Here is a 25,659-nt window from a genome sequence, read left to right on the forward strand (position 1 = left end):
AGGCAGTCCAGGGCCTGCTAATGTTCTTTATGATAAGGGGTCGAATCCAGCCTGTTTTCCATACACCAAAGTTTCACCAACGTTAACAGAATTTAAGAACAAAAGTGGGGGGGTCCTACTGGATCAGGCCAAAGACTATCCAAGGCCAACCACAAGGGGGTGAAACTGTATCATTCTCCATTTATTTTATTTAATTGATTTGTATGGCCACTCATCTCACCTAAGTGACTCACCTAAGATTGGTATGTTGGGCTTTGCTACCCCAAATTAAAGGACATGACATATACAGACTGGTAGCCCTCAATTAGGTCTGTCCCCATGCATTTCTCCAGCCCTCTTTTCAAACCATCCCAGTTCATCTCGTGGCCATGAATTCCAGCGGCTCAGCATGTATAACTTTTTGGGGGGGTCTGTCCTAGCCCGTTCTCATAACCCCCCAAATCGTTTTATTTGATTGGCTGTATTTTCCCAGCCTGTTAGCCTTTTTAAATTAGGCATCCAAAGCTGACCCAGTGCTGAACAGAGACTTATAAAAGGGCATTACAATTGGGGGATTTATTTTCAGTTCCAACGGGGCCCACGCTCACCTGTCTAGCTGTGCTGTCCTGTGAAATGCGACCAGGAGGAGGCCAGACTGAATTCAAGGGAAGGCCAAATTATGCTTACATTCAACTTCAGCATAAACTCCAATCCAAGGCATTATCCTACCATCGTCAAAAATGTGCAAACTGCCAGGAACAAGGTCTGTTGCCCGACACCTCGGACATTAGACATAGCCCGCGTTAACCATTCTTAATAAATCAGTCATACAGGAAGAGAATTTTGTCTTCTTAAATGCAATTCCTAGATAAATCTTGGGGGAGATGGGCGGTAATTAAATTTGAATAATAAATAAAATCCTCTTCCTGTGATTAAAGAAATAATGTTAGGTTTCTTTCAGACCAACCTAGCTCACAGGATAATTGGGAATGGGGAAAGGAACAATGTCTTCATTCTATCAATAAATAATCTTCTTGGGTGGGAAGGCGAGACATAAATATAATTAATAGTGCGTTGGACTATGGAGTCCCATCGAGTTCAGTAATGTTTACTGTGGTGGATTCTTGCACTGGGAGGGGGGTTGGACTAGATGATCTCGAAGGCCTCTCCCACCTCTTACCTTCTATGATGAAAAGTAAGGGGATTCTCAGCTTGGAAAGAGGAGAGGGGATCTTAATTCAGACTGCTTCTTGCAGGAGGTGACACGCGTTGAAGCTAAATTGTTTTCTCTGGCTGCCGTCCAGTCACTAAATGCCTAAAACCGAGTGGATGAAAAATTGGAATCGGCCTGCTCCAAAACAAGCTAAACAGAAAGAGGAGCTTCGATACGTATATCCCAGATGTGTTTGTTCCCAATCACTCCTTCATCGCTCGAAGGGCAACTAGGAGAGAACGGCTGGCAAGCAGGAGACTGAAACGCCCCTCAAATCCATGGGCACCCGTGGCCAAGCGCCATCACATTGTAAGGCCGCGAAAACTGGGTTCGCTGCAGGGGGGCAGGACGGCTTGCTGGTCCAGCAGCTTCTCCAGGACGTTGAGCTCGGCGTCGCGCTTCTCCGCCTCGTCTGAAGGGGTCCAGGAGAGGTCGTGCTGCAGCTTGTAGGCAGCCAGAAATTCGCTGGGGCAGCTGGCCCCCCACTCCTATGGGAAAGGAGAAAGGAGTGGGTTATCAAGGTCCCCAAAATCAACAATTCCTTTCTGGACAGCCCCATCACTCACCACACTCCAGTGGTGAATTTGGGTGGTACAGTGTTTTGGAAATTATTTAGTAAAATAACGGCTAGGAAATGGGACTAAAATTACATCTAGAGAAGACTTCAGGGGTTGGACTAGAAGACCTCCAAGGTCCCTTCCAACCCTGTGATTCTACGAAGACCAAAGTAGTGACAACAGGCAGAACAACCAGTCTTAGACTTGACAATGAAGACATTGAAGTGGTGTGGAGCTTCTGCTTTTTAGGATCAACCATCAAGGAACCAGCAGTCAAGAAATACCAGCACTTGGTAGAGCAGCCGTGAGGGCCATGGAGAAGATATTCAGATGTTGGGATGTGTCTCTACCTACAAAGGTCAGAGTTGAGCATGCCCTGGTCCTCCCTGTGACCCTCCATGGAAGCGAAAGTTGGACGTTGAAGGAGCAGGAGAGGAATAGCATTGGCACCTTTGAACTTGGGTGTTGGAGAAGACTCCTGAGAAGACCATGGACAGCCAAGAAAACAAACCAAAGGAACATTGGACAAATCAGCCCAGAGGTCTCACTCGAGGCCCAAATGACCAGGTCAGATTGTCCTACTTTGGACGCATGATGCGAAGACCTGGAGAAGGCTCTGATGCTGGGAAAGGTGGAAGGAAAGAGAAGAGGAGGAGGACCACCAGCAGAAGGTGGAGGGACTCAGTTACGGTGGTAATGGGGGTACCATTGGAAGACCTGAAGGACCAGGTGAGCCACCAATCGTCATGGAGAAAATCTATCTATGTGGTCGCTAGGAGTTGACACCAACTTGATGGCACATACTCAATCAACTTATCCTTCCAAAGCTTTCTCCTCGCCAGACCTACTGAGTAAGCCCTATTACTCACACAAACGATCTTCAGAAACTAAAGGAACGGAATTCTCCAGCTGCAAAAATTAGCTTCTATTCGTGAGAAGAGGCCAAGCAATCGTCATTCACCAACCAACCGGGAACCAATTTTCCTGGACAAAGCAGAGCCCATTCTTTTTCCCCACAAAATCCACAGAAGATGGGGCTCCCATAGATCGGTTGGCAGGTCACTTTCCCCAATAACTGAAAATTCAAATAACCAAGTTCCTAGTCCTCATGCCATGCCTACAGGGACAAAGTAGAGAGACAGCTGTTGCCATTATCCTGTATTCCCTTTTCTGAGAATAAGTTCCATTGAGATGGAATAGGGCATGCTTCAAAATAAACTTGCTCTTAGCTCTGTTTTTTTCTGAAAAGGACTTGGGTATGCTGCACCTTGTTTGCTCGTAAGTATCCCAACTGCTTCTCAGTTTATTCCAGGGATCAGTAAACACAGTCTAAATCTTACTGCCACCAACCCAATGTTATAAACTGGTGAGTATTTATATCAATGCTATTTATTTATTTAAGAAATGTATAAGGCCACCCAATGCTACGACTCTGCGGGGCACGCAATAAAAACAAGCCTATAATATAATGAAAAAACGCCCAAATGTAAGAAAAACAACTATTAAGAGGCAATTAATCACAGAAGACATGCCATCCACTCTAACTCGAGGCCTGGGAAAGAGAGACAAGAGATTTTTTATTTTTTTCTGGTAATATAATACTCCATCTCTCATTTATTCAGAAGACTTAGAAACTATTAAACCTTTAATGCACACTTACAATCACATGAATGGCTAATATAAAAATAGTTTCTGTACAAGGTACAGAATTCTGTTTATAGGTTGATCGTTTTGTTGACCTAAGAGGCCCTTTTTTTTCTATATACTAATTGTCCCTTTTTCCTTTCCCTTCCCATTTTTTCATTGTGACTATTTAGTTCCTGTTCTCCCAAATTTATTTAGTTTTTTGTCCTCCTTTTCTTATATGGAAGGGTCCAATTAACCTCAACTTGCATTCTCCTAAGGCAGGGTTTTTCACCCTTGGCAACTTTAAGATGTGTGGACTTCAACTCCCAGAATTCCCCAGACAGCATGGCTGGCTGAGGAATTCTGGGAGTTGAAGTCCACGCATGCTGGCTGGGGAATTCTGGGAGTTGAAGTCCACACATCTTAAAGTTGCCAGGGTTGAGAAACACCCTCCTAAGGCAAGTAAATCAGTCTTATTTTCTGACCCGCAAAATAAAAGTACAATGAATTTTATAGTTCAAAATTCAATTTTAGTGCTGCACAGCATTTTTGTTCATTGGGAAAAAAGAAAGGATATTTTCTTTTCGCCCAGGGTTTATCGCGCCGCCTTTCTCCAGCTTGCAATACCTTTGGGGAAAGCATTGAGAAATACTGTTGGCCGTTTTCTCTCCTGTACAGGTAGTAGATATTCCCAGGCTTTTTCACAAAGTTGCAGGCGACGTGGTGGAGATCAGCGTCTCTCTTAGCATCCTCCAGTACCTACAATGCAGAAAACAAGCTTATGCGTGGCGCATAAAAATGGGCAGAGCTGCAGCCACCCTGTCACAGTTCCTCTCTTGATCCTATAGATTCCCCTAGATAATCTCCAGAAATAAGCCAAACCAAATCAAACCTTTATCCTGTCACAGTCTAAGACCAGCACACATAAAAAAATATGGCTATACTAAAGCTGCTTTAAGGTTAAGACAAGCGCAGAGTGCGCTAGAAGCGTAAACGCTAAAGGTGAATAATGTACAGATAGTCCTCGCTTAACAACCATAATTGGGACGGGAATTTAGGTTGCTAAGCAATGTGGTCCTTAAGTGAATCCAGACCCCATTTTACCACCATTTTTGCAGTGCCATCAAGCAAATCACGTGGCCATTAAGCGAACCACGTGGCCATTAAGCGAATCACGCAGATCCCTATTGATTTTGCTTATCAGAAGCTGTCTGGGAGGGTCGAAAATGGCGATCCTGTGACCACAGGGACACTGCGACAGTCGTAAGTGCGAGGAACAATCCTAAGTTCGTTCCTAGCGCCATTGTAACTCCGGTACAGTTGTTAAGCAAGGACTACCTATAAAACAAAACAGCTAAAAACAACTCAGAACGTAAAATTGCCGAAATCAGCGCTAAATCTAGGCGAGGGGGTAACTAAGAAACACTAAGAGCTATCTAATTTGCAAATTAGAGATGAACATGCAGAGGTTAAAAAATAGAGTTAAAAGGAGGGGGGGATTAGAATAGCTGTTTCACATTCAACTACTTAAAATGCTGATGAGCCTGGGCACAGACACGCTTGTTGAATACCAACAGGGTGATCCAGCACGGATACATCATGCCATCCCAGGCCCTACATAGGCGCAACCCTGAAGTTGGCAGAGAAGGGCAAGTGAAATCACCAAGCATTCAGCAACCAATAAAGCTCCCGCCATTTTTAGACGGGAGAAAACCTTGTTCTAACCATGGCCACCAACCATTACAAAGTTATTGTTATTGGGTTAAGCGCTGTGCGTTGTGCCTTCCTGGAACAATGTTTGAAACAAATCGTGGCTTAGCCCAGCACGTGAAGCTGGCTATTTCAGCAAGCCATGGCTTAATATAACATGGGTGACTCTATAAATGGAATGAATGAATGAATGGCACGTGGGAGATTGTACCCCATCTGTTCTCCTAAGCATCGTTGGTCCTTCTCTTAAAATGAAATTGCCCCGACAGCACGTGGAATTTAAAGATTAGAGCAGTGCTGTTCAACCTCTGGTTGGGGGAATTCTGGGAGTTGAAGTCCGCACGGCTTATAGTTGCCGACATTGAGAAACGCTGGGTTAGAGAGACCTCAATAATACTGAGGGGAGTTGTTCCCACTGTTACCTTTCTGGCTTGTTCTTGCAAATATCGGATTTGGTCCGCAATGACGGTTAACCGGTTGCAGGCATTCGCTCGGACGAACTCATCCGCCTGGGGAAAGAACGGACGGCCTCTGAAACGGGAATGTTAAGCCCGCACAATTGTTTCTGCGACCATCTTGCAAGCTTCGATAAAGATGCGAAGTTTCCAAAACGCTTCTATGATTCAGTCACAACTAAATGACAGGGTTGGAAGGATCCTGAGAGGTCATCAAGTCCCCCCGCGCACACTGCAGGATTTACTACAGGCGGTCCTCACTTAACGACGGTCCAAAGTTACGACGGCCTCGGAAAAAGTGCTTTACGACCTGTACTTACCCTTATGACCGTCGCAAAATGTCACACGCCCCCGACAGTCACGTGATCGCAATTTGGGCACTTGGGAGCCAGCCAAGTTGCAGTGGCCTGTGGTCACATGATCGCAGTTTGTGACCTCTTTTGCTGGTTTCTGGCAAAAAAAGTCCATTGGGGAAGCTGGATTCGCTTGGCAATTAATGCCTGGGGGAACAGCCAGGTCAAAAAGAATTTCATAAAGGAGAGGTGGGGCCTGTCCTATATAATATAGTAGGATAACTACATAATAATAGTAATAATGAGCCGTTTCTGTTCATTACCCCCAAATAATAGACTCCTGCCGTTGGAATTCCCCTATCCTGAGACGCTACGTCTCCCCTGGGCTGACTCTGGACATACCCGGCGGCTGAGACCTCTCGGAACTCTGCACGCGCCCAGAGGCTCCCTCGCTCACCTTCTCCACTTGCTCGGCCAAAGCCACCAGATCTGACGGCTGCGCCTTTCGAGCGGCGGGGGCCAGGCGGAGACCCTCAGACACGCCCCGTCCGACCAGGGCCGAGTTCTCCGGCGGCGGAACCGGAGCGGCGGCGAACTCTCCGTCTTCTCTGTCCGCCATTCCGGGCCGGCATAGGCCCCGCCCACTAAGCCTCCTATTGGACGCCGGCGCTCCGCGTCTCAATTAGAGGCGTAGCTGTAGAGGCGGGACGGGATGGGCGGAGCCAGCTTTTAATTGGACGGATAAGCAAGGCAGACCTGCGTTCAGAAAGGAGGCGGAGCCTGAGGGGCATCCGCCAATCGGAAGCCGTCTCGTGAGAAAAAGGCGGGTCCAGAGGGCATGCTTCATTCCGAGCGTAGAGATAGTAAACGTGTAGAGGAAGACGAAGTATAGAGACAGTAAACAGTAGAAACAGGGAGATATTGCAACGGAAACCATCCCTTTCTATTAAATGTAATACTTCTTGTATGCAACAGGGAGATATTGCAACGGAAACCATCCCTTTCTATTAAATGTAATACTTCTTGTATGCATGGTGAGTCTAAGAATTTTATTTTCCTCGATTTAAAAGAATATCAATAAAAAGAATAAAAACGAAAAATGTTTTAAAAACCAGATAGGAAAATAAAGAGATACAGACAGCTACCCCTGTTGAACTTTTGCGTTTTGCATAATTTTTATTAAATGCAATACTTTTGCGGGAACCTTCCCTGTTGAAATCCCATCCATTGCAAGAATGGACGCTGACCATTCTACGCCGCAATGTGTCGCTTCACCTCGAAGACCCTCAAACACTCGGGGGTTGGATTGGATGACCTCGACATGCCCTATCCAGCCCTTTGGGGACAGGACTCTTGGCCGTGGCCGCAACCGTTTCCTTCTGGCTATCGCTGAGCTACAATTCCCTTCCCTCTGCGGCCGAGGGCAGCGTTTCTCCACCTCAGCCACTTTAACGTGCATGGATGCAACTCCCAGAATTCCCCAGCCAGCAAGGGGGGAGAAGAGGGAGGAAGGGAAAAGGGAGGAAGGAGGGAAGGGGAGGAAGGAAGGAATAATGTTCAATGACCAGCAATTCCTGTTTGTGCCCCATAGAGAATGTGTGTCACTGTTTTGGCCCCAAAAAGTTTTAAGGCTGCAAAGACTAATTGTCCTCCGCCTGTATAAAAAAAAGCGTTTCATAGCATTTGAGGACCTAAGGGCTGGTTGCACCGCAGAATTCAAATGAGCATTCCCAGTACCTTTCGAGCGGAAAATCACTCCAAGGTATTTAAATGCATTAAGTTTATATTCCTCCTCCTAATAAGAATGATTTGATTAGTACCATTTAGGAAGGGGAGGAAGAGAAATGGGCGGGGGAAGAGAAGAGGGAGGAAGGGAAAAGGAAAATCTCTCTTGGGGTTCCCTCTTGGGGGAGATGGGCGGTAACAAAATTTGAATGAATAAATAAATAGGTAGATAAAAATGGAAAGAAGGAAGGAAGGAGGAAAAATGAGGGAGGGGGAGGAAGTGGTGGGGAGGAAGAGGGAGAGAGGGAGGGGGAAGGAAGAGGAGAGAAGGACAGAAGAAAAGGGAAAGAGAAGGAAGAGGGAGGAAAGAGAGAGAGAGAGAAAAGCGGTGGCACGCAAGGCTGGCTGGGGAATTCTGGGAGTTAAATCTCAGTCCTAAAGCGGCTGAGCCGGAGAGTGTCGAGCGCCACGTGGTGCTCGGCGGTGGGGGGGCGGGGGCGTGGCCTCCCCGCCCGGGCATTGTGCGCCCTCCGCGAGCCGCCCGGTGGGATGGAGCGCCCGCTGCTCCCGCTGCTGCTGCTGCTCCCGCTGCTGCGCTCCAGCCCGGACAGCCCCGACGGGGCGCGCTGGGCTGGGCGGCCCGCGCCGGCCGACGAGCTGCAGGCGGCCGGGGCGGAGGCGTACGCCCGCGGGGACTGGGCCGCCGTCATCCTGCAGATGGAGCGGGCGCTGCGGGCGCGGGCGGCGCACCGGGAGCGCCTGGCCGACTGCCGCCTGCGCTGCGCCGCCAACCACTCCGCCGCCGAGCCCGCGCGGGAGCCGCGCCGCCCGCTGGCCGACCTCCGCTTCTTCCGGCGGCTGCTGCGCCGCGCCGCCTGCCTCCGCCGCTGCCTGCCCGACGGGCCGTCCCGCTACCAGCTGGGCGAGGAGGCCGAGCTGGAGTTCCGCAAGCGCAGCCCCTACAACTACCTGCAAGTGGCTTACTTCAAGGTGCGCGGGGGCAGCGCCGTGGAGGGCGCCTGGGGCTTCTTTTTCCTCTCCCCTCCCCTCCCTCTTTCCTCGGTTAGCGCGCCCCTGCGGCTCAAGGCGGCAGGAAGGCAGGGAGGGGGCAACTCTGGGGGCGTCGGAGCTGCTTGGCCCCGATCCCGGCCCGGCGGCCGCAGCCCGCCTCTCCCTCCCCGTCCCCGGCGGGGCCGGTCTCGGGGGAGGGGCCTTGCCACGTCGGCCGAGGGTCCGCGCGCTCTCCGCTCGCAGGACCGCGCGGGGCAGGCGGCCGCCTCCCGCCGCTCCGCCGGGTCTCGGCGCCGCCCGCTCCGGAAACGTCGGGGGCGGCCGGGCATCGGCCGGCTCCTCTCGTGCTCTTTTATTTTTTATTGTAAAATTCGCAGCTGGGACGGAATGAGTTGGGGTTTCCCTGATGGGGTTTTTTGCTGGTTGGCTTTCCCACCCTCTGGGCCTTGTCTGTTTCGTGGGTCGGGAATGCAACACACACGCACAAATTGTTTGCAAGTGCAAAGTGGAATGTTGCAGGGCAAATTTCATGCTTGCCACCACTGTCCTTCTTTCCTTTCTCTTTCCTCCCTCTTCACTTTCTTTCCCTTTCCTTCTCCCCTCTTCCTTCCCTGCATCTTCTCCTCCCCTCCCTCCCCACCACTTTCTCTTTCCTTCCTTCCTTCCTTCCTTCCTCTGCCCTTCCTCCCTTCTTCTCCCCTTCCCACCACTTCCCCTTTCCTTCCTCCCTGCTTTCCTTCCTTCCTCTCTCCCTCCCCACTTTTTTCTTCCTCCCTCCCTTCCTCTCCCTACCACTTTTTCTTCCCTCCCTCCCTCCCTCCCTCCCTCCCTCCCTCCCTCCCTTCTTCTCCCCTTCCCACCACTTCCCCTTTCCTTCCTCCCTGCTTTCCTTCCTTCCTCTCTCCCTCCCCACTTTTTCCTTCCTCCCTCCCTCCCTCCCTCCCTCCCTCTCCCTACCACTTTTTCTTCCCTCCCTCCCTCCCTCCCTCCCTTCCCTTCCCTTCTCCTCTGGTTAAAATCCCATTTAAATGGGCAGGAGGGGGGGACCTAAAATGAAGAATTCAGGAAGCATCAGCGCTGTTCCATAATAGGATAGGAAACCACCCGGAAGGGAGGAGCCAGTCTGGGGAATGGGAAAAAGTTTCCAGGAGGAGGGAAATCACTTCCAGGTTGCTGCCAAGAGAAGGGAGCTGAGGTCTGTCAAGTTTTAAGGAGCCTGCCCTGATGTGTGGGAATCATGGGGCTGTCGTGCATTTAAATCATTTGCTGTTGCCAAATAAAGTGGCGATCTTTGAAAGGTGCCAGGGCCAGCTTCCCCTTCTGAATTTCTGTTCTTGCTCAGATCAACAAGCTCAGCAAGGCTGTGGCAGCCGCATACACCTTCTTCTCGGCCAATCCGGACCACGTGGAGATGAAGCAAAACCTGGGTTATTACCAGATGATGGCTGGTGTCAAAGACTCTGATTTCGTCGATCTGGAGGCAAAGCCCCACCTGGTGAGGATGCGCCCGGCTCCCCTCTGCCCCATTTCAACTGACCCCTGGGTATTGTGATCAGACGCACCATGTTTTCCTTTTTTAAAAATTCATAAAATACAAAAACCAGAGAACAAGAATGCACAGAATTATAAAAGAAGGGGGAAAAAAGAAAGCTTAAAAAAAAGAAACACATTCATGGACATGCACACCTATATAGTTGTACAGTAAAGATGTCAATAAACGGAAGCCGCAATTCGATAGGGTCATCCATAGCTCATCTCTATTGATCGCTGAAGAGTGAGTATCTGTCGGTCTTTCTGATGCTTTGGGTTGTAAGTAAAATAGGGAAATCCACTTTCTTGGATAGAGAAAAGCTTCAAAAGAATGTAAAATAGTGAATTTCAAAGCGGAGCTGATGCACATAATAACTTTCTCCAATGGAACAATTGTTGGATGCTATAGAAATATATGTTTAAATAAAGCATTAATTTCGTGGCATCTCCCACAACATAGCCATTTACTTTGGTTTCTCTTTAAATCGGTATTTCTCAAACTTGGCAACTTGAAGATGGGTGGGCTTCAACTCCCAGAATTCCCCAGCCAGCATGGGAGTTGAAGTCCACCCATCTTCAAGTTGCCAAGTTTGAGACACACCGACTTAGATTGTATAACAGTTTTTCCTTTTACAAACTTTAAGACCCAGAATTCTCCAGCCAGGGTGGTCCTTGCAGAGAATTCTCGGAATTGGGAGTTTGTAAAATAGAGCCAGTTTAGTCTAATGGTGAAAATGCAGGGCTAGAAATCCAGAGTCCGTGAGTTTAGCCATGAAAGCCAGCTGGGTGATTTTGGGCCAGTCCCTCTCTCTTAGCTGAGCCTACCTCACAGGGATGTTGTGGTAGGGGAAAAAGGAGATAGTACCGTTGTCTATGCCACCTGGAGCTATACAAAAATAAAGGTGTGATATAAACTGCAAGGAAGGAAGTTCAAGTGAGACAGCGGGAGGGACTTCCTGACTGTATGAGCTGTTAACCTGCGGAACAGACTGCCAGTTGACCTGTGAGTCGTCCTTCGCTGAACGTTGTCCTCATTAGCTTGAAGGTTGCACAGGTAGTCCTTGCTTAATGGCCACAATTTGGTTGCTAAGCGAAGCACTCATTGAGTGAATCTGACCCAATTTTATGACCTTTTTTGCGGTGGGCGTTAAGTGAATCACCACGGGCGTTAAGCAAACCACATGGTTGTTAAGCAAATCACGCAGTTCCCCACTGAGTTTTGCTTGCCAGAAGCTGCCTGGGAAGGTCGAAAATGCCAATCACATGACCATGGGACGCTGGTTGGCAAGCGCCCAAATTGTGATCATGTGACCACAGGGATGCTGCGACAGTCATGAGTCGTTTTTTCCAGCACCGTCATAAGTCCGAACCGTCACTAAACGAATGGTTGTTAAGCAAGGACTACCTGTATTGCTTGTCACTGCAATGTGCCAGGGAGAGCATCCATATAGAATCATAGAGTCCTAGGATGGGAAGGGACCTTCAAGGTCATCTAGCTGTCCCATTTTTCATCGCGCTCCCTATTTCAAGTTTAGATCCCATCTGGCCATGATGGTTTGATATCTCCAAATGCCATAATAAAATTAATGGCTGGAGATGCCAAGGTTGCCCAAGTTGGCTTTCTGGATTTTAAACTATCCGCAAGCTGGGTGTGTCCTCTGTGTCCCCCTCTGCAGCAAGATTTCCACCAGGGTGTGAGTTACTACACGGAGGAGAACCCTCAGGCGGCCATTTTGTACCTGGAGAAGGCGCTGGAAAAATACTGGGCGGCCGACGCGGAGTGCCGGGCCCTCTGCGAAGAGCCGTACAATTACGAAGGTTACAACTACTTGGAATACAATGCTGATTTCTACCAAGCCTTTATCGGTGAGCTCATAACCCTCAGCACAGTCCTAGCCTGCAATGGGATTCTGATTGTCAGATATCCTGCCCCTGGATATGGAGGTTCTCTTGAGTTCACCCCAGTAAGGAGAGCCCCTGAGAAGCCTTTGCTTGTCCTCCTACGCTACTGTGGCTTAAAGAGAAGATGCTTTTCGAATGAGAAATGAAATGGGGCCTTTTTATGGAGAAGATTGTGCCTATGAGAGGTGTTTGCTGCTGGGGAATTCTGGGAGTTGAAGTCCACTTGTGCTGGCTGGGGAATTCTGGGAGTTGAAGTCCACTTGTGCTGGCTGGGGAATTCTGGGAGTTGAAGTCCACTTGTGCTGGCTGGGGAATTCTGGGAGTTGAAGTCCACTTGTGCTGGCTGGGGAATTCTGGGAGTTGAAGTCCATTTGTGCTGGCTAGGGAATTCTGGGAGTTGAAGTCCCCACCCCTTAAAGTTGGGAAACGCTGCTCTGCGCTAGAGTGATGCCTGAGAACTCGATCAAAGTGGCTTCCTGTGAATAATCCCCTTTTTCTACCGTCTTTCTTGGGGCAGATCATTACACCCAAGTGCTGAGCTGCAGGCAAGGCTGTGTGAATGAGGTTGCACTGGAGGCCGGCCAGGAGAAACCCATTGAGGATTTCCTCCCGTCTCACTTCAACTACCTTCAGTTTGCATATTACAACAGTACGTGGGGTTGGGGAGGGAGAGGCCCCATTAATTGCACACCCATTTGGCTCACAGGCGAAGTGGGGACTCCCGGGGGAGGTGGCTGCCTTTAAACTGAGTTTTGTGGCATGTTGGTTTCCGGCTGCCGCCAGCTTTGTTGAAAGAACGTATCTCTGGAGCTACTGGAGAACCGGGAGTGACGATAGGTAGTCCTCGCCTTAATGACCACATCGCTTAGTGATGGGAGATCTGGTCCCAATTGTGGCTGTAAGTCGAGGACTCCCTAGTTGTTGAGCAGGGGCTGGGGATGATGGGGTTGCAGACCCCCAGCATCTCCTGGTGCAAAGCAGTTGTTTGTCAGATGCAGCCTGACGTCAAGTGGGCCCCCTGATCCACCCACCAGAGAATGTCCACCATTTCCTCAGTGGGAGAATGTCCATCGCCACCCATTAAACAAGCATTGCTGGTTAATCAAACCAATAACATTCATGCTTGGTCCAGCTTTCAGCTTAGAGGGGTGGGGGAAGCCTTGTCTATGGACTAAGGTGGTTTAATACGCTTGGCAAAACCAGCCCTCTGGCTTAGCCCATAAAGCATAAGCAAATCATCCCTCCGTTAAATTAAAATTTGGAGTTCTACGGTGTCTATCCTGGCTTTCTGCTCCGAGGGGATGATTTGGGAGTAGAAACACTGATTTTGAATATGGCGGTGAAATTGAAAGGCAGTTGAGATCACTCTCAAAACTCAGCTTGATTTTCCTATCGCCTGTTTTAAGGAGCCTGTAAGGCAAAGTTTACCAACCTTGGTCACTTTAAGATGTGTGGACTACAACTCCCAGAATTCCGGGAGTTGAGGTCCCCACATCTTAAAGTGGCCAAGGTTGAAAAACACTGCTATAAGGATTCTTTTTAAAGTGACTTCCAAGCACTTATATATTTACCACTTTTATAATCTTGGCTTTCAAGGCAGCATAACCAGGGGAAGGGTCTCTTGTTTTCCATCAGACCCAAATGGTTTTTGCACCATGTTACTTGCACCAATGTCCACTAGGTGGCGCCCTTCCCTTCCTATTCCCAAATAATTAATAGTAATATTTAGACACCTCCCTGATTCTTTTTCTTTAGATTACAATACTAGCAAAAATGATCTAAAATCTCCATGTCTCTGTGTGGGCTTTTATTTTCTTAAGCAGGGAAAGAATTAGAGAAACATTCGAAGGAGAGGCAGGGGGGTAAGCTAGTCTTGTAAGTAGAACCTCCATGTTCAGGAGCTGTGGACCCCTGAGTATTCCCAGACGCTGGAAATAAATCTCCCCAGGATGGAATTCCTCCACCTTCTCTTCCATCATCCGGATGGAATTGCTGCCCATCTTTGGATCTGCTTGAGTCGCGTTGAATCTTTACATTCTTAATGCAGTGTTTCTCAACTGTGGCCATTGCAAGATGTGTGGACTTCAACTCCCAGAATGCCCCAGCCAGCCTTGCTGGCTGGGGCATTCTGGGAGTTGAAGTCCACAATCTTAAAGTGGCCAAAGTTGAGAAACACTGCATTAATGGATTGATTAATCAGGTTGGATTCTTGCTGGGCGGGAAGCGGAAGGAGAGAGATGAAAATTGGGGCATTATTTTGATGATGATTACTTTTGATTTTGCTCCAGTCTTCCTCCAATGTGCTCTTTCTACCCATATAGGTGGCAACTACGAAAAGGCAATTGAGTGCGCCAAAACCTATCTACTCTTTTTCCCAAACGACGAGGTGATGAAGCAGAACATGGCCTATTACACCGCCGTGCTCGGGGAGCACCTGGCCAAGCTCATTGGCCCCAGAGAGGCAAGTTTCCCCCCCGCCCCCCAGTCTTTGGGGGTCTCTTAGCAGGAGGGAAGGGAACACCCTACATTTAACAGAGCTGGCCACGTGCATCCTCCAGGTCTCCGCTGATATTGAGCTATGCAGTTTCTTTTTGTGGAATCCTGGATTGGAACAGTGGGAAGGGGTCTGGGAGATCATCTAGTCCAGCCCCCTGTCTGTGGCAGGAATCCAAATCGAAGGGTAGGATGCTAGAATGGTAAAGTTGGAGGGGGACCTTGGAGGTCATCTAGGCAACCCCCCCCCCGCCCCCGCCCAGGGCAGGAATCCAAATTAAAGCATTAGGATGCTTGAATGGTAATATCATAGGGAACCTTGGAGATCATCTAGTCCAGCCCCCTGCTCAGTGCAGGAATCCAAATTTGCTTTTCTCAAAACAGAAGTGGGCCCAATCCCTGTGCCCAGATGAGCAATGGCCAGAGTAACCCAAATCGACCTCTCTCATTCTTTTTAGCTTGTTATTTAAAAAAAAAATACAGATTGACCAATATTGTAACAAGCTTAATTCTGTTCCCTCGCAACGTTACCGCCTTTGTAACGCACAGCTGTAGTTTACATCACTGAGTTCTGAATATACCCAGCGACATGACAGTTGGGACGATGAGGACTAGAGACTTGCGAGGCCTAGCTTGAGTCAAAGGATTTCAGGTTGTTCCATGCTATTCCAAAGCTCAGCCCGGCTTCTGCGTGATATTCTGGATGTTACCTCCAGCAGGTTGGCTGGCTAGGAGAAGAATCAATCTGATTTGATTTCTCTTAATTTTAAGCATCTTTTTTTCTGCTGTAGAAAGTCCAGATTTATCACCGGCGCAGTCTGCTGGAGAAGGGGTTGCTCTTTTTTGCATATGACGTCTTTGGAATCCCTTTCATCGATCCGGTGAGCAGAATCTGTATTTTCCAAGGAATAGCGGACAGCTCAGACAGGTTCTAAGGGGTTTTCTGTGTGTTGTGTGTGTTTGTGTATTTGTGTTGTTTCCACTGGGGCCTATACAGAGCAGTGCTCCGGCCTGAGAACCTTAAAAAGCAATTTTTGACAGTGACTGAAGATCACCAAGGGTGAAATGCAAAAGGAAGGGGAGAATTTTGAGCAAACGCAAGGTTCAGATTTAGGCCATGCTTATCACTTTGTGTGTGCATTTTGGCAAAATGGATTTATTTATTGCTTTGGGGGGCTTTTGATTATTCACTGCCCAGGACACGTGGACCCCGGAGGAAGTGATTCCAAGGAGGCTTCAGGAAAAGCAAAAGTAAGGGACGCTTTGCTGCTTTCTTTTTTTGCTTCTCTTCTTTTTCCTCCACCTTCTGGCCGGCTTTGGGAGCAACCGGGATGGGGGGGCCTTCCCATGGTTAGGTCCTCCAGTTGCCTTGTGCGTCGCTGCGACCGTGAGGCTGAATCGCAGGGAATGCCTTAAGGGTGTCTTTCTACCCGTCCCCGGAATCCATCAAGCGCCCGTTTTATCAGCGGACCCGTTGGCTGGCACTGCGGGTTGCCGCTCTTCTGGGCGGTGGGTGCTCCAAAACCCGCTTGAGCATTCTCACAAAATGGGGAGCTTGCCCTGTACCCCACCTGTCTAACGTCTCCTATCAAAGCGCTCTCTCCGTTTATTTTAATCTTTTTCAGGGCCCCCCATTTTGCTTTGAGTAGATTTGGCTTTGAGACATTTCCAAAGAAACGGGACAACGTCCTGTGCTGGTTCGGGCTTTGTAGGGGACAATCGCCACCCAGAAGCCTCCCAGTAACCAGGCATCAGAAATGTGATGTAGTTGTAAATGTGGCAGGCCCTTAACTGCGCCTGCCACTGCATTCTGGGCCAGCTGAAGCTTCTGAGTGGTCTTCAAGGGCAGCCCTATGTACAGCACCTTGCAGTGGTCTATGCACCAGATGATCAAGGTCCATCAGAAGGCCTCTGAGTCCAGAAACAGATGGTGCATGAGACAAATGCTGGTGTAGATTCTGTCTAGGGAAGTGCAACCCTACAGGTGGTCCTTGACTTACGACCGCAATTGGGAGAGGAACGTCTGTCACTAAGCAATGTGGCCATTAAGCGAGTCTTGCCTAATTTTACGACCATTTTTGCTGCAGTCGTTAAGCGAATCACCATGGTCACTAAGCAAATCTGGCTCCCCCCTTTGACTTTGCTTGTCGGAAGCCCCCTTGGAAGGTCGCAAGTGGCGATCACGTGAGCCCAGGACGCTGCAACCGTGGTAAATTAATGCCAGTTGCCAAGTGCCCGAATTTTGATCATGCGGCCATGGGGACACCGACAGTTGTAAGTGTGAGGACTGGTCGTAAGTCACTTTTTCAGCATTGTCATAACTTTGAACGGTCATTAAACGGATTGTCATAAGTTGAGGACTCCCTGTTTTTGGAGCTAAAGTTGGACAGTATCCATCGGCAGGATTAACGACAGCAATAACCCAGCACAAAATGACGAGTTTTGCTGAACGAGCCTCTTGGGGAAGATGTTCGCGCCTTGCAGAAAAATCCCTGGCTTTGTTGCGATCCTGCGCTCTGTCTCTCTGCAGGGTGGAACGCGAGACGGCGGCTCGGATCTCGGAGGAGATTGGCAATCTCATGAAGGAGATCGAGACCCTGGTGGAGGAGAAGACAAAGGAGTCCTCCGACATGAACAAATTTGTACGGGAAGGCGAGTGTCCGATCTTCTGGATTTGGGGGTGTTTCCTGCCCCGGGAGACCAGAAATGCGCCAAGACAGGTGGTCGTGTGAATCCGGGAAGGGGTTTAGAGCTGATCTTGGGGAAGCTACGAACGAGGCATTAAGGAAAGGGAATACCCGGTTCAGAGACTGAAGGAAGCATCTCAAAGAAACTCAGAACAACCCCGCTTTGATTTTTTTGAGTATGAGATGGGGACAGAGAAACTTGGACAGGGTTTCAAGTTTCTGTTGTTATACCCTAGTACAATAAAGTAGGATTCTTGGATTTGCTGCAGGGCTGTTTCTTGACCTGGCCTTCCTCTATATGTAGGTATGTGGGAATGACCTTGGGAGACAGGGGGAAGAGATGCTGCCTCAGGAAGGGTCAGATAAAAGGGGTGGGAGCCCGCAGCTGCATAATGGGCGGAGAAAGAGGCTCAGGAGGGACCCTCCCTAGTTCCTTGGGCTGGAAAGGAGGTGGGAAGGGGGGAGATTTGTCCTTTCGGACTTGCAATCGTCTGTTAACGTAGCTTTACGATAAAGTAGAATTAGCTCATCGGTTCATGTTTGATCTACCTGGGAAGGCTGACACCCAGGGAAGGGTCAGATAAGGGAGGGCAAAGCCCTCAGCTGCATAATGGGTGGAGAAAGAGGCTCAGGAGGGACCCTCCCTGGTTTCTCCGGCTGGAAAGGAGACAGTGGGAGATTGGTCCTTTCAGCCTTGCAAGATTCCATCAATGTAGCCTTACAATAAAGTAGAATTAGCTCGTCTGGTCATGTTTCCTGTCTGGCCTACCTCACAAGGCTGACACTATGGGACAGAATCCTTAATGCCGGGACTCCAGGCCTTTGTTCCTCAACCAGGTGAACAGTGTCTCCAAATCCTTGATTTCTTTCCCGCAAACTTGCAGGGGGTCCTTTGGTATATGATGGGCTCAGCGTCACCATGAACTCCAAGCTGCTGAACGGGTCCCAGCGCGTGGTGGTGGACGGGGTCCTTTCTGAAGAGGAGTGCCAGGCGTTGCAGAGGCTCACCAACGTGAGTAACCCACGCTGGTCTTCGTAACACATGGTGCTGAGCCCTGCTTTGTTGGGGAAACCGAGTTGGGTTTCTTGAGCGAGCAAGCCAGATGCTGGGCGGAGAATTTGCCCAGCGAGCAGGCCCAGATGCTAATATGGCTGAAACTGTGGTTTAAGATTGGTTTGTTCGAAACAATGTCATGGGAACAAATACATGGGCCCAGATACAACAAATGGCAATTTGTTCTACAGGTAGTCTTCGCTTAACGACCACAATTGTGACTGGAATTTCAGCTGCTAAGTGAAGCGGTCATTAAACGAGTCTGACCTGATTTTGTGACCTTTTTTTGCAGCAGTCGTTCGGCAAATCACTGTGGGCGTTAAGTGCACCATGTGGTTGTTAAGCAAATCATGTGGTTCCCCGTTGATTTTGCTTGCCAGAAGCTGGCCAGGAAGGTCGAAAATGACCTTTGGGGCACTGTGACGGTCATAAATGCGAACCAGTTGCCAAGTGCCCAAATCATGATCACATGACTGCAGGGACGCTGTGATGGTTGTAAGTGTGAGGACCGGTCATAAGTCGGCTTTTTCAGCACTGTCATAAGTCTGAACCATCACTAAATGAATGGTTCTTAAGTGAGGACTACCTGTAACCAGTAGATGACAGCTGCTGCGTGTGTAAAGAGCCAAAATCCACTCCTTCGCATTATTATCTTTTGCATAAGCCTCCCAAACGCAACTAAGCAAAAATTTTGGGGTTTTCCCTCCATCACAGCTAAAGGGACTTTCTTCTCCTAACAATGCAAAGAAACTGGAAGGAACTTTATATATTTTATATATGCTTATTTTATATTTGTTTACATACATATTTAAAAATATATATAGGCAGACCTCAGAGATATTGCCGGTTCAGTTCCAGACCACCTCGATAAAAGGAATATTGCAATCAAGCGAGGCACACGAATGTTTTGGGCTTCCCAGTGCATATAAAAGTGTATGTTTGCACTATACTATAATCTATTAAGTGCGCAACAGCATTTTGTCTTTAAAAAAACAAGGTGCACACCTTAATTAAAAAATACTTTATTGCTAAACAATGCTAATCTGTTGGAAAATTGGGGCTGATAGACTTGCTTGATGCAGGGTTGCCATGCACCTTCCATTTGTAAAAAAAAAATGCAATATCTGCAAAGCGCAATAAAATGAGTATGGCTGTACAGATAGTCCTCGACTTACGACCGTTCGTTTAGCGACCGTTCAAAGTTAAAATGGCACTGAAAAGAGTGACCTACGACTGTCGCAGAGTCCCTGTGGTCATGTGATTAAAATTCAGGCATGTACTTACAACTGTTGCCACATCCCGGGGTCAAATGATTGCCATTTGCGACCTTCCCAGCCAACGTCCGACAAGCAAAGTCAATGGGGGAACATGGATTTGCTTAAGGAGCATGGTGATTTGCTTAACGACCGTGGCAAAAAAGGTTGTAAAATCGGGTATGACTCACTTAGCGCCCACCTCTCTTAGCAACAGAGGTTCCGGTTCCCATTGTGGTCGTAAGTTGAGGACTACCTGTATATCAATTTGGTGGGGGGGTGATTTTATTTATTTATTTATATGCTTACAGGCATCTTTTTCTTGCAGGCAGCTGCTTCCGCTGGGGACGGTTATCGGGGCAAAACCTCGCCCCATACGCCCAGTGAGACCTTTTACGGTGTGACCGTCTATAAAGCCCTCAAGGTAATCCTTCCAGAGAGCAAAGAGATGAGTTCCCTTGTGAGCTGGATTCAGGTTCCTCTTAAACCATGAGGACTAGAATCCCTTCGTTTTAAAACCCAAGTCCAAAGCCGAGGCTCTGGAGAGGCAAATTCTTTTGCGATTTCTCCAAAGGCGGATTTCTGAAGGGATTTCTAAAACCCGGCGGGGCTACCGCCTCCAAGCGGTGGGAGGTCCCGCTCTCAAATCTGGGGAAGGGGAACGATTCCCCACTCTTCCATGTCTGTCTTGCCCACAGCTGGGGCAGGAAGGCAGAGTCCCCGTGCAGAGCGCATACCTCTATTACAACGCCACGGAGAAAGTCCGCCGGATGATGGAGTCCTACTTTCGCCTTGAGGTGCCTCTGCATTTCTCCTATTCCCACCTGGTGTGCCGGACAGCCGTAGAAGGTAAGCGGGTGGGCGACGGGGGAAAGGCCCTCAATTCATCCCCGAAAGGCCCCAAGACAGGCAGGCCAAGGCTGAGAAAGTGGGGGGCAGAGTCTCCCTCCCCCCGGACCTTTTCCTCGCTCAGCTTTGGCAGAGCATCCGTTTCAGGCTTGCCATGAGGACTAGCAACTTGCTGCGTTTTAGCTTTTGCTTCTCAACCCAGGAGGGGATTAATCCAGCCTTCCCCCAGCCCGGTGGGGTGGATTCCTAACTCCCAGGATGCCCATAAGGAAACCAAATTGGGGGGGGAGGGCAGATCGAAAGGGTCCTTTCTCTCTCTGCCCTAGATAAGCAGGAGGACCGGACCGATCCCAGCCACCCGGTGCATGTGGACAACTGCATCCTCAACGCTGAGGCCATGGTGTGCGTCAAGGAGCCCCCTGCGTACACCTTTCGGGACTACAGGTAAGGATCGAGTTTTGTGGGGTATGCGGATGGCGTCAGAAGGTCCCATCCTGCATTCGGGCACAGAGGTGGCCTGGAGGAGGGAAGAGGCGACGGTTGGCAAACCATGGTTTAAGGCCAGGAAGAGGATGGGAAGGGAAAAACAGTCAGTTTTCAGGATTTTATCAGTAATATAGTCTTTTTCAACCTTGGCAGCTTTTGGATATGTGGGCTTCAATTCCCAGAATTCCAGCTTTCAGAATTCTGGGAGTTGAAGGCCACATGTCCTGGCTGGGGAATTCTGGGAGTTGAAATCCATATGTGCTAGCTGGGAACACTGGGAGTTGAAATCCACACATGCTGGCTGGGGAATTCTGGGCGTTGAAGTCCACACATCCCGAAGTTGCCAAGGTTGATCAACAGAGCAGAGTTCCAGTATTTCCCATGCGGTCTGTTTCCTGACCTGGCCTACCTCGAAGGGCTGTCAAATCCAGAGAGGAGGAGGAGAGAAGAGGCTACTGTAAATAAAAAAGACTACTCCAATGCACTTTACATGGGGCTGCCCTTGAGGACCACTCAGAAGCAACAGCTGGTCCAGAACGCAGGGCGCCAGCAGAGATGGGCACGCCACACTATGCCCATACGAGCTGCAGTGGTTACCAGTGAGCTTCCAGGTGCAATTAAAATTAAATTTAAATTTAAATCAATTAATATTTTATTATGGTTATGGACCAGAATTACAAATAAAATACAAATCTGTACAAATATAAATAAAAATGCATTAAAATGAAATAAAATTTAAATGCATTTGGCTGGGTTACAATCCACCTGATCTGCCCCGTTTTGCATTAAACATTGAGGACTAGCATCTTTTAAATTACTTTACATTGTTGTTATGGAACATTTTCACCACCTCAATTAAGCAGCCTGAAAGAGCTTCTACTTTGTCAAAAACTGATTTCCCCCAGAAAAGACTGGAAGCTTCCCCTTTCAGGATCCGGCAGATTGAGCCAAGGAAAAGCCAGATCCCAGGAATTTTTTGCTTGTTGGGGTTTGATCTCCCAGCAGTAAAAGCTGCTTATTGCTTTCTAGTGCCATCCTCTATTTAAACGGCGATTTTGAAGGAGGAGCATTTTATTTTACCGAGCTGGATGCCACAACAGTGACAGTAAGTGACTTCTTTCTAGCATACTCTACATTTGCTCCATTTCCGGTTGCGGGGTGCTGCCGATAACCTCCAGCCTTTTCGCTCTTTGCCCGTGCTCTTGTGTGCAAGCCTTCACAACCCTGCGAGGTGGGCCGGTGTTGTTGGGCACCGATGAGGGCTTGGCCACAGTATCACGAGCATCAAATTAGCGCAGCATGGCTTGCATGCAGACATCTAGCCTATCAGGGAGCAAGCGTCGAGACGGCCGTGTTCCCTGATGGACCAGGTGGCGACCATGAGGATTATCTACTAAGCAGCTTTGGGGGTTTCCCCCTCCCCGAATTTGGTCTTCAGGCTGAAGTGCAACCCCAGTGTGGCCGGACGGTGGGTTTCTCTGCTGGATCAGAAAATCCTCACGGCGTGAAAGCCGTAACGAAGGGCCAGCGCTGCGCCATTGCCTTGTGGTTTACTCTGGACCCCCGCCACAGCGAACGGGTGAGTTCCTTGGTTACTGCACCCCCGGGGTGGTCAAAAAAATCAAGATGGTGGCCACAGTGGTACAGTGGAAGTGCTGCCCAGTTTTTAAAACTAATTCAACAGGAAGCTTTATTCATCCCCCCGCCCCCCAGGAGATGGGAAGGGGCTTTGTTAAGAGTTTCTCATAAACAGCCACTCGGTCCAGCTCAGGAAGAAGAAAATTCACAGTGTTGAAAGAGATATTTTTTAAATCCCTAATTCATGCATTCACGTGTAGGGAAGGGTGTGTGCGCTCCTTGCTTCCTTGACCGAGCTTAACAGTGGGCTATATTGGAGCGTCACAAGTAGCTAGTCCTCAATGTCCCTGCACCTCAAAAACTTGTCCAAGGGTAACACAGTATAATGCCCTGCTCAGTTTTGCAACTTGGCCCTAGTTTTAGATGCATAAAGGAATTTAGAAGTGATCTAAATCGGGGAAGGTGCAAAAGATTTGTTAAGGGGAGATTTTGAGAAAAGATTGCCCAGTCTTGAGATGGAGGGCGCTGGGGAAAAAAACTTAAACTCGGCCTTGGTTTTATTTCGTAAAGGACGGGGTGGAGAAAAGTCAAGCTTTCCAAATTCTCTTGTCCCTTCTTGCAATAAACTGCATTTCTGGAGTCCCTTCCATGCCTGTTTCTTGGCCTGGCCTACCTCGAAGGGCTGTCAAGATGGATGCCATAATTAAAATGGGTGCTCCCTTCTCTTTCTCTCCCGTTTTCTGCAGGAGAGAATCCAGGCCGATGACCTGGTTCGGATGCTGTTCAAAACGGAAGAAACGGAATTGCCCCCCGAGATGGGGCCGAGCCCAGAACAGCCCGAACCCCCTGCAAAAGATGCGGCTGGAGACAAAGATGAACTATAGCCCTGAACATCTGGCCCGCACAGCTGGTGCAAACAGCAGGGATTTGGGTGCACCGAAAAACGGGGTGCAGATTTTGGGTCAGGAGCCAGGGAGCAGACTGGTTATAAACTGCCCAGAATATAATGTTGCCCCCCAAATGCAGGAGATATCGGGGTACAGGTAGTCCTCACTTAACGACCACAATACTGGGAAGCTGTTATTAAGTGGTGCAGTTGTTAAGCGAGTCACCTCGTGACCGGGCCCGATTTTACGACCATTTTTACAATGGTCATTAAGCAACTCCAGCTTCCCCAATGGACTTTTTTGCCAGAAATCGGCAAGAAAGGTTGCAAATTGTGTTCACGTGGCCACAGGCCGCTTCAACGGGTCGTAAATGCGAGCCGGCTGCCAAGTGCCTGAATTGCAATCACATGATTGTAGGGGTGGCGTGACAGTTTGCGACAGTCCTGTCAGTGCAGGTCATAAAGCACTTTTTCCGAGGCTGTTGTGACTTTGGACTGTCATTAAATGAACGGTTGTTAAGTGATGACTACCTGTACAGCCTTTCCCCATGCCTTGAATGATCATGCTCTCAAAAGGTGGACCGCACATGATCTCAGTCCTGTTGTTGTTACTGCTGCCTTATGGGTGGAACAGCAAAGTGGGCAGAAAATGCCAACTTTTACTTCTGGACGCCACGAGTTCGAATCCCAGTCAGCCAAATGGCTTATTTGGGAAGCCATGGGTTCGCTCACTGTCTCTTGGCCTCCCTTGCAGGGCTGTTGTGCCAACAAAGGTGGAATGCCACCCACATTCACTGCCAGCAAGATCCGGGGGGAGGGCCTGATTCAAACATACCAAATCAATTGGAGGGGAGACCACTGGGTGACTCCCGGGCGGTGCATCAAGAAGACTTTTGCTAAATAAAACCACACACCGGCATAAAGACTCAAAATCAGCCACAAACCTTTTTTCCTGGAGCCAGCATGAGAAAAGAAGGCTGAAGAGGGAAGGGAGATTCAATTAGAGAAAGACAGGCAAGGTATATTTAAGGCGGGCCTTTTTGTCCCATGGATGAAGCCGGCGGAGGATTGGAATGCCCGAGAAAATGACAGAGGGGCCTAGAAGACAGACACGCAAAGAGGGGAGGAAAAGCGAGCTGATTGTGCTTGCTTTTTTTAATTTGCTTTTTTTTTTTTTAATGGGATACTCTGAGGATTTTCTTTTGAAGGAGGGAGACGCAGCCAGCAAAGGAAATGAAAAGGGGGATGCGGCTGAAACGCAGACGCTGATCAAGGCAGGGAGGAGAACGGAGGAGATCTAAGTTTAAAGACCGAATCGCCCGCCCAGGTGGATCCTGTCCAGATCAGGCTGGAAAAGCATCTGGGAAGGAACATCCCAATCTGGGCAGTACTCCAGCTCCCATCGTTCCCCACCCAAGCAGGGATTGGAGATGAGAGTCCGATTTCCAAACTTGGAAATTTTCCTCTGAACAGGGCCTTGGAAGCAAGTTGGGTAGAGCTGGGTCTCCTCTGGAGTACAGGTAGTCCTCGCTTAACAACCATTTGTTTAGTGATGGTTCTGACTTACAACGGTGCTGGAAAAACCAACTTATGACCAGTCGTGATGTGACCATTGCAGCGTCCCCGCAGTCACATGATCACGATTTGAGCACTTTGCAACCGGTTCACATTTACGATCGTCGCAGCATCCTCTGGTCACATGATTGCCATTTTTGACCTTCCCAGCCAGCTTCTGACAAGCAAAACTAACAGGAACTGTGTGATTCACTTAACGACTGCCGCAAAAGTTGTAAAATGTCAGGTTTGCTTAATAACTGCTTAGCTTAGCAACCAAAATTCAGGTCCAATTGTGGTCGTTAAGTGAGGACTACTGTAAAAGTGAGCAGCCTGCAACTTGCTGCCTGTCCTTGGACTACCTCTCTTATCATCCCTGCCCCTTGCCCATCCTGCCTGCAAGCTGGCATTTAGCAAGCCAAATGCCCAGATCTGCCCTCTCATTTTTCAACTGGAGTCTCTCTACATCAGTGTTTCTCAACCTCAGCAGCTTTAAGATGGGAGGACTTCAACTCCCAGAATTCCCCTGGCTGGGGAATTCTGGGAATTGAAGTCCACCCACCTTAAAGTTGGGGAGGTTGAGAAACACTGCATCTTCATTTGGGGCAGGACATGGTGCATCAACCCAGCCAATGGCCAGGAAGCCAAGTTTCATAGCTCAGTGTGCCTATGGTGGCTTGTCCACAAACCAGGGTTGGCGAACCTAGCTAGCCTGTTTGCCCCAGCCGGCTCTGAGCTGGAGGAGAAAAGAGCTTAATGCACCAGGTTCTCAAAATGCAAGTTTTGGAATGACAAATCCATTCATCGCCGGGCAGGAC

The 25,659-nt window shown here is 49.0% G+C and overlaps 2 protein-coding genes across 2 annotated transcripts; one reads left to right on the forward strand and one right to left on the reverse strand.

Annotated features, from left to right (window-relative positions):
* Positions 1–1,410: 1,410 nt before the first annotated feature.
* C18H1orf50 (chromosome 18 C1orf50 homolog) lies at positions 1,411–6,469 on the reverse strand. Its single transcript, XM_063317495.1, has 4 exons — positions 6,291–6,469; positions 5,508–5,594; positions 4,003–4,134; positions 1,411–1,680 (listed from the first exon to the last, which is right to left on the reverse strand). The coding sequence occupies exons 1-4, from the start codon at positions 6,450–6,452 to the stop codon at positions 1,495–1,497; spliced, it is 567 nt and encodes a 188-aa protein (XP_063173565.1). The 5' UTR covers positions 6,453–6,469; the 3' UTR covers positions 1,411–1,494.
* A 1,623-nt stretch (positions 6,470–8,092) lies between these two features.
* On the forward strand, positions 8,093–24,212 carry P3H1 (prolyl 3-hydroxylase 1). The gene is made up of 15 exons (XM_063317435.1): positions 8,093–8,548; positions 9,912–10,064; positions 11,776–11,965; positions 12,519–12,650; positions 14,323–14,466; positions 15,290–15,375; positions 15,693–15,745; positions 17,025–17,146; positions 18,066–18,193; positions 19,817–19,912; positions 20,187–20,337; positions 20,664–20,781; positions 21,853–21,928; positions 22,262–22,402; positions 23,148–24,212. Exons 1-15 carry the CDS (start codon positions 8,108–8,110, stop codon positions 23,283–23,285), a joined length of 2,169 nt encoding a protein of 722 aa, XP_063173505.1. The 5' UTR covers positions 8,093–8,107; the 3' UTR covers positions 23,286–24,212.
* Positions 24,213–25,659: the final 1,447 nt, after the last annotated feature.

The sequence above is a fragment of the Candoia aspera genome, chromosome 18 (assembly GCF_035149785.1).
Source record: "Candoia aspera isolate rCanAsp1 chromosome 18, rCanAsp1.hap2, whole genome shotgun sequence".
Taxonomy (NCBI): domain Eukaryota; kingdom Metazoa; phylum Chordata; class Lepidosauria; order Squamata; family Boidae; genus Candoia; species Candoia aspera.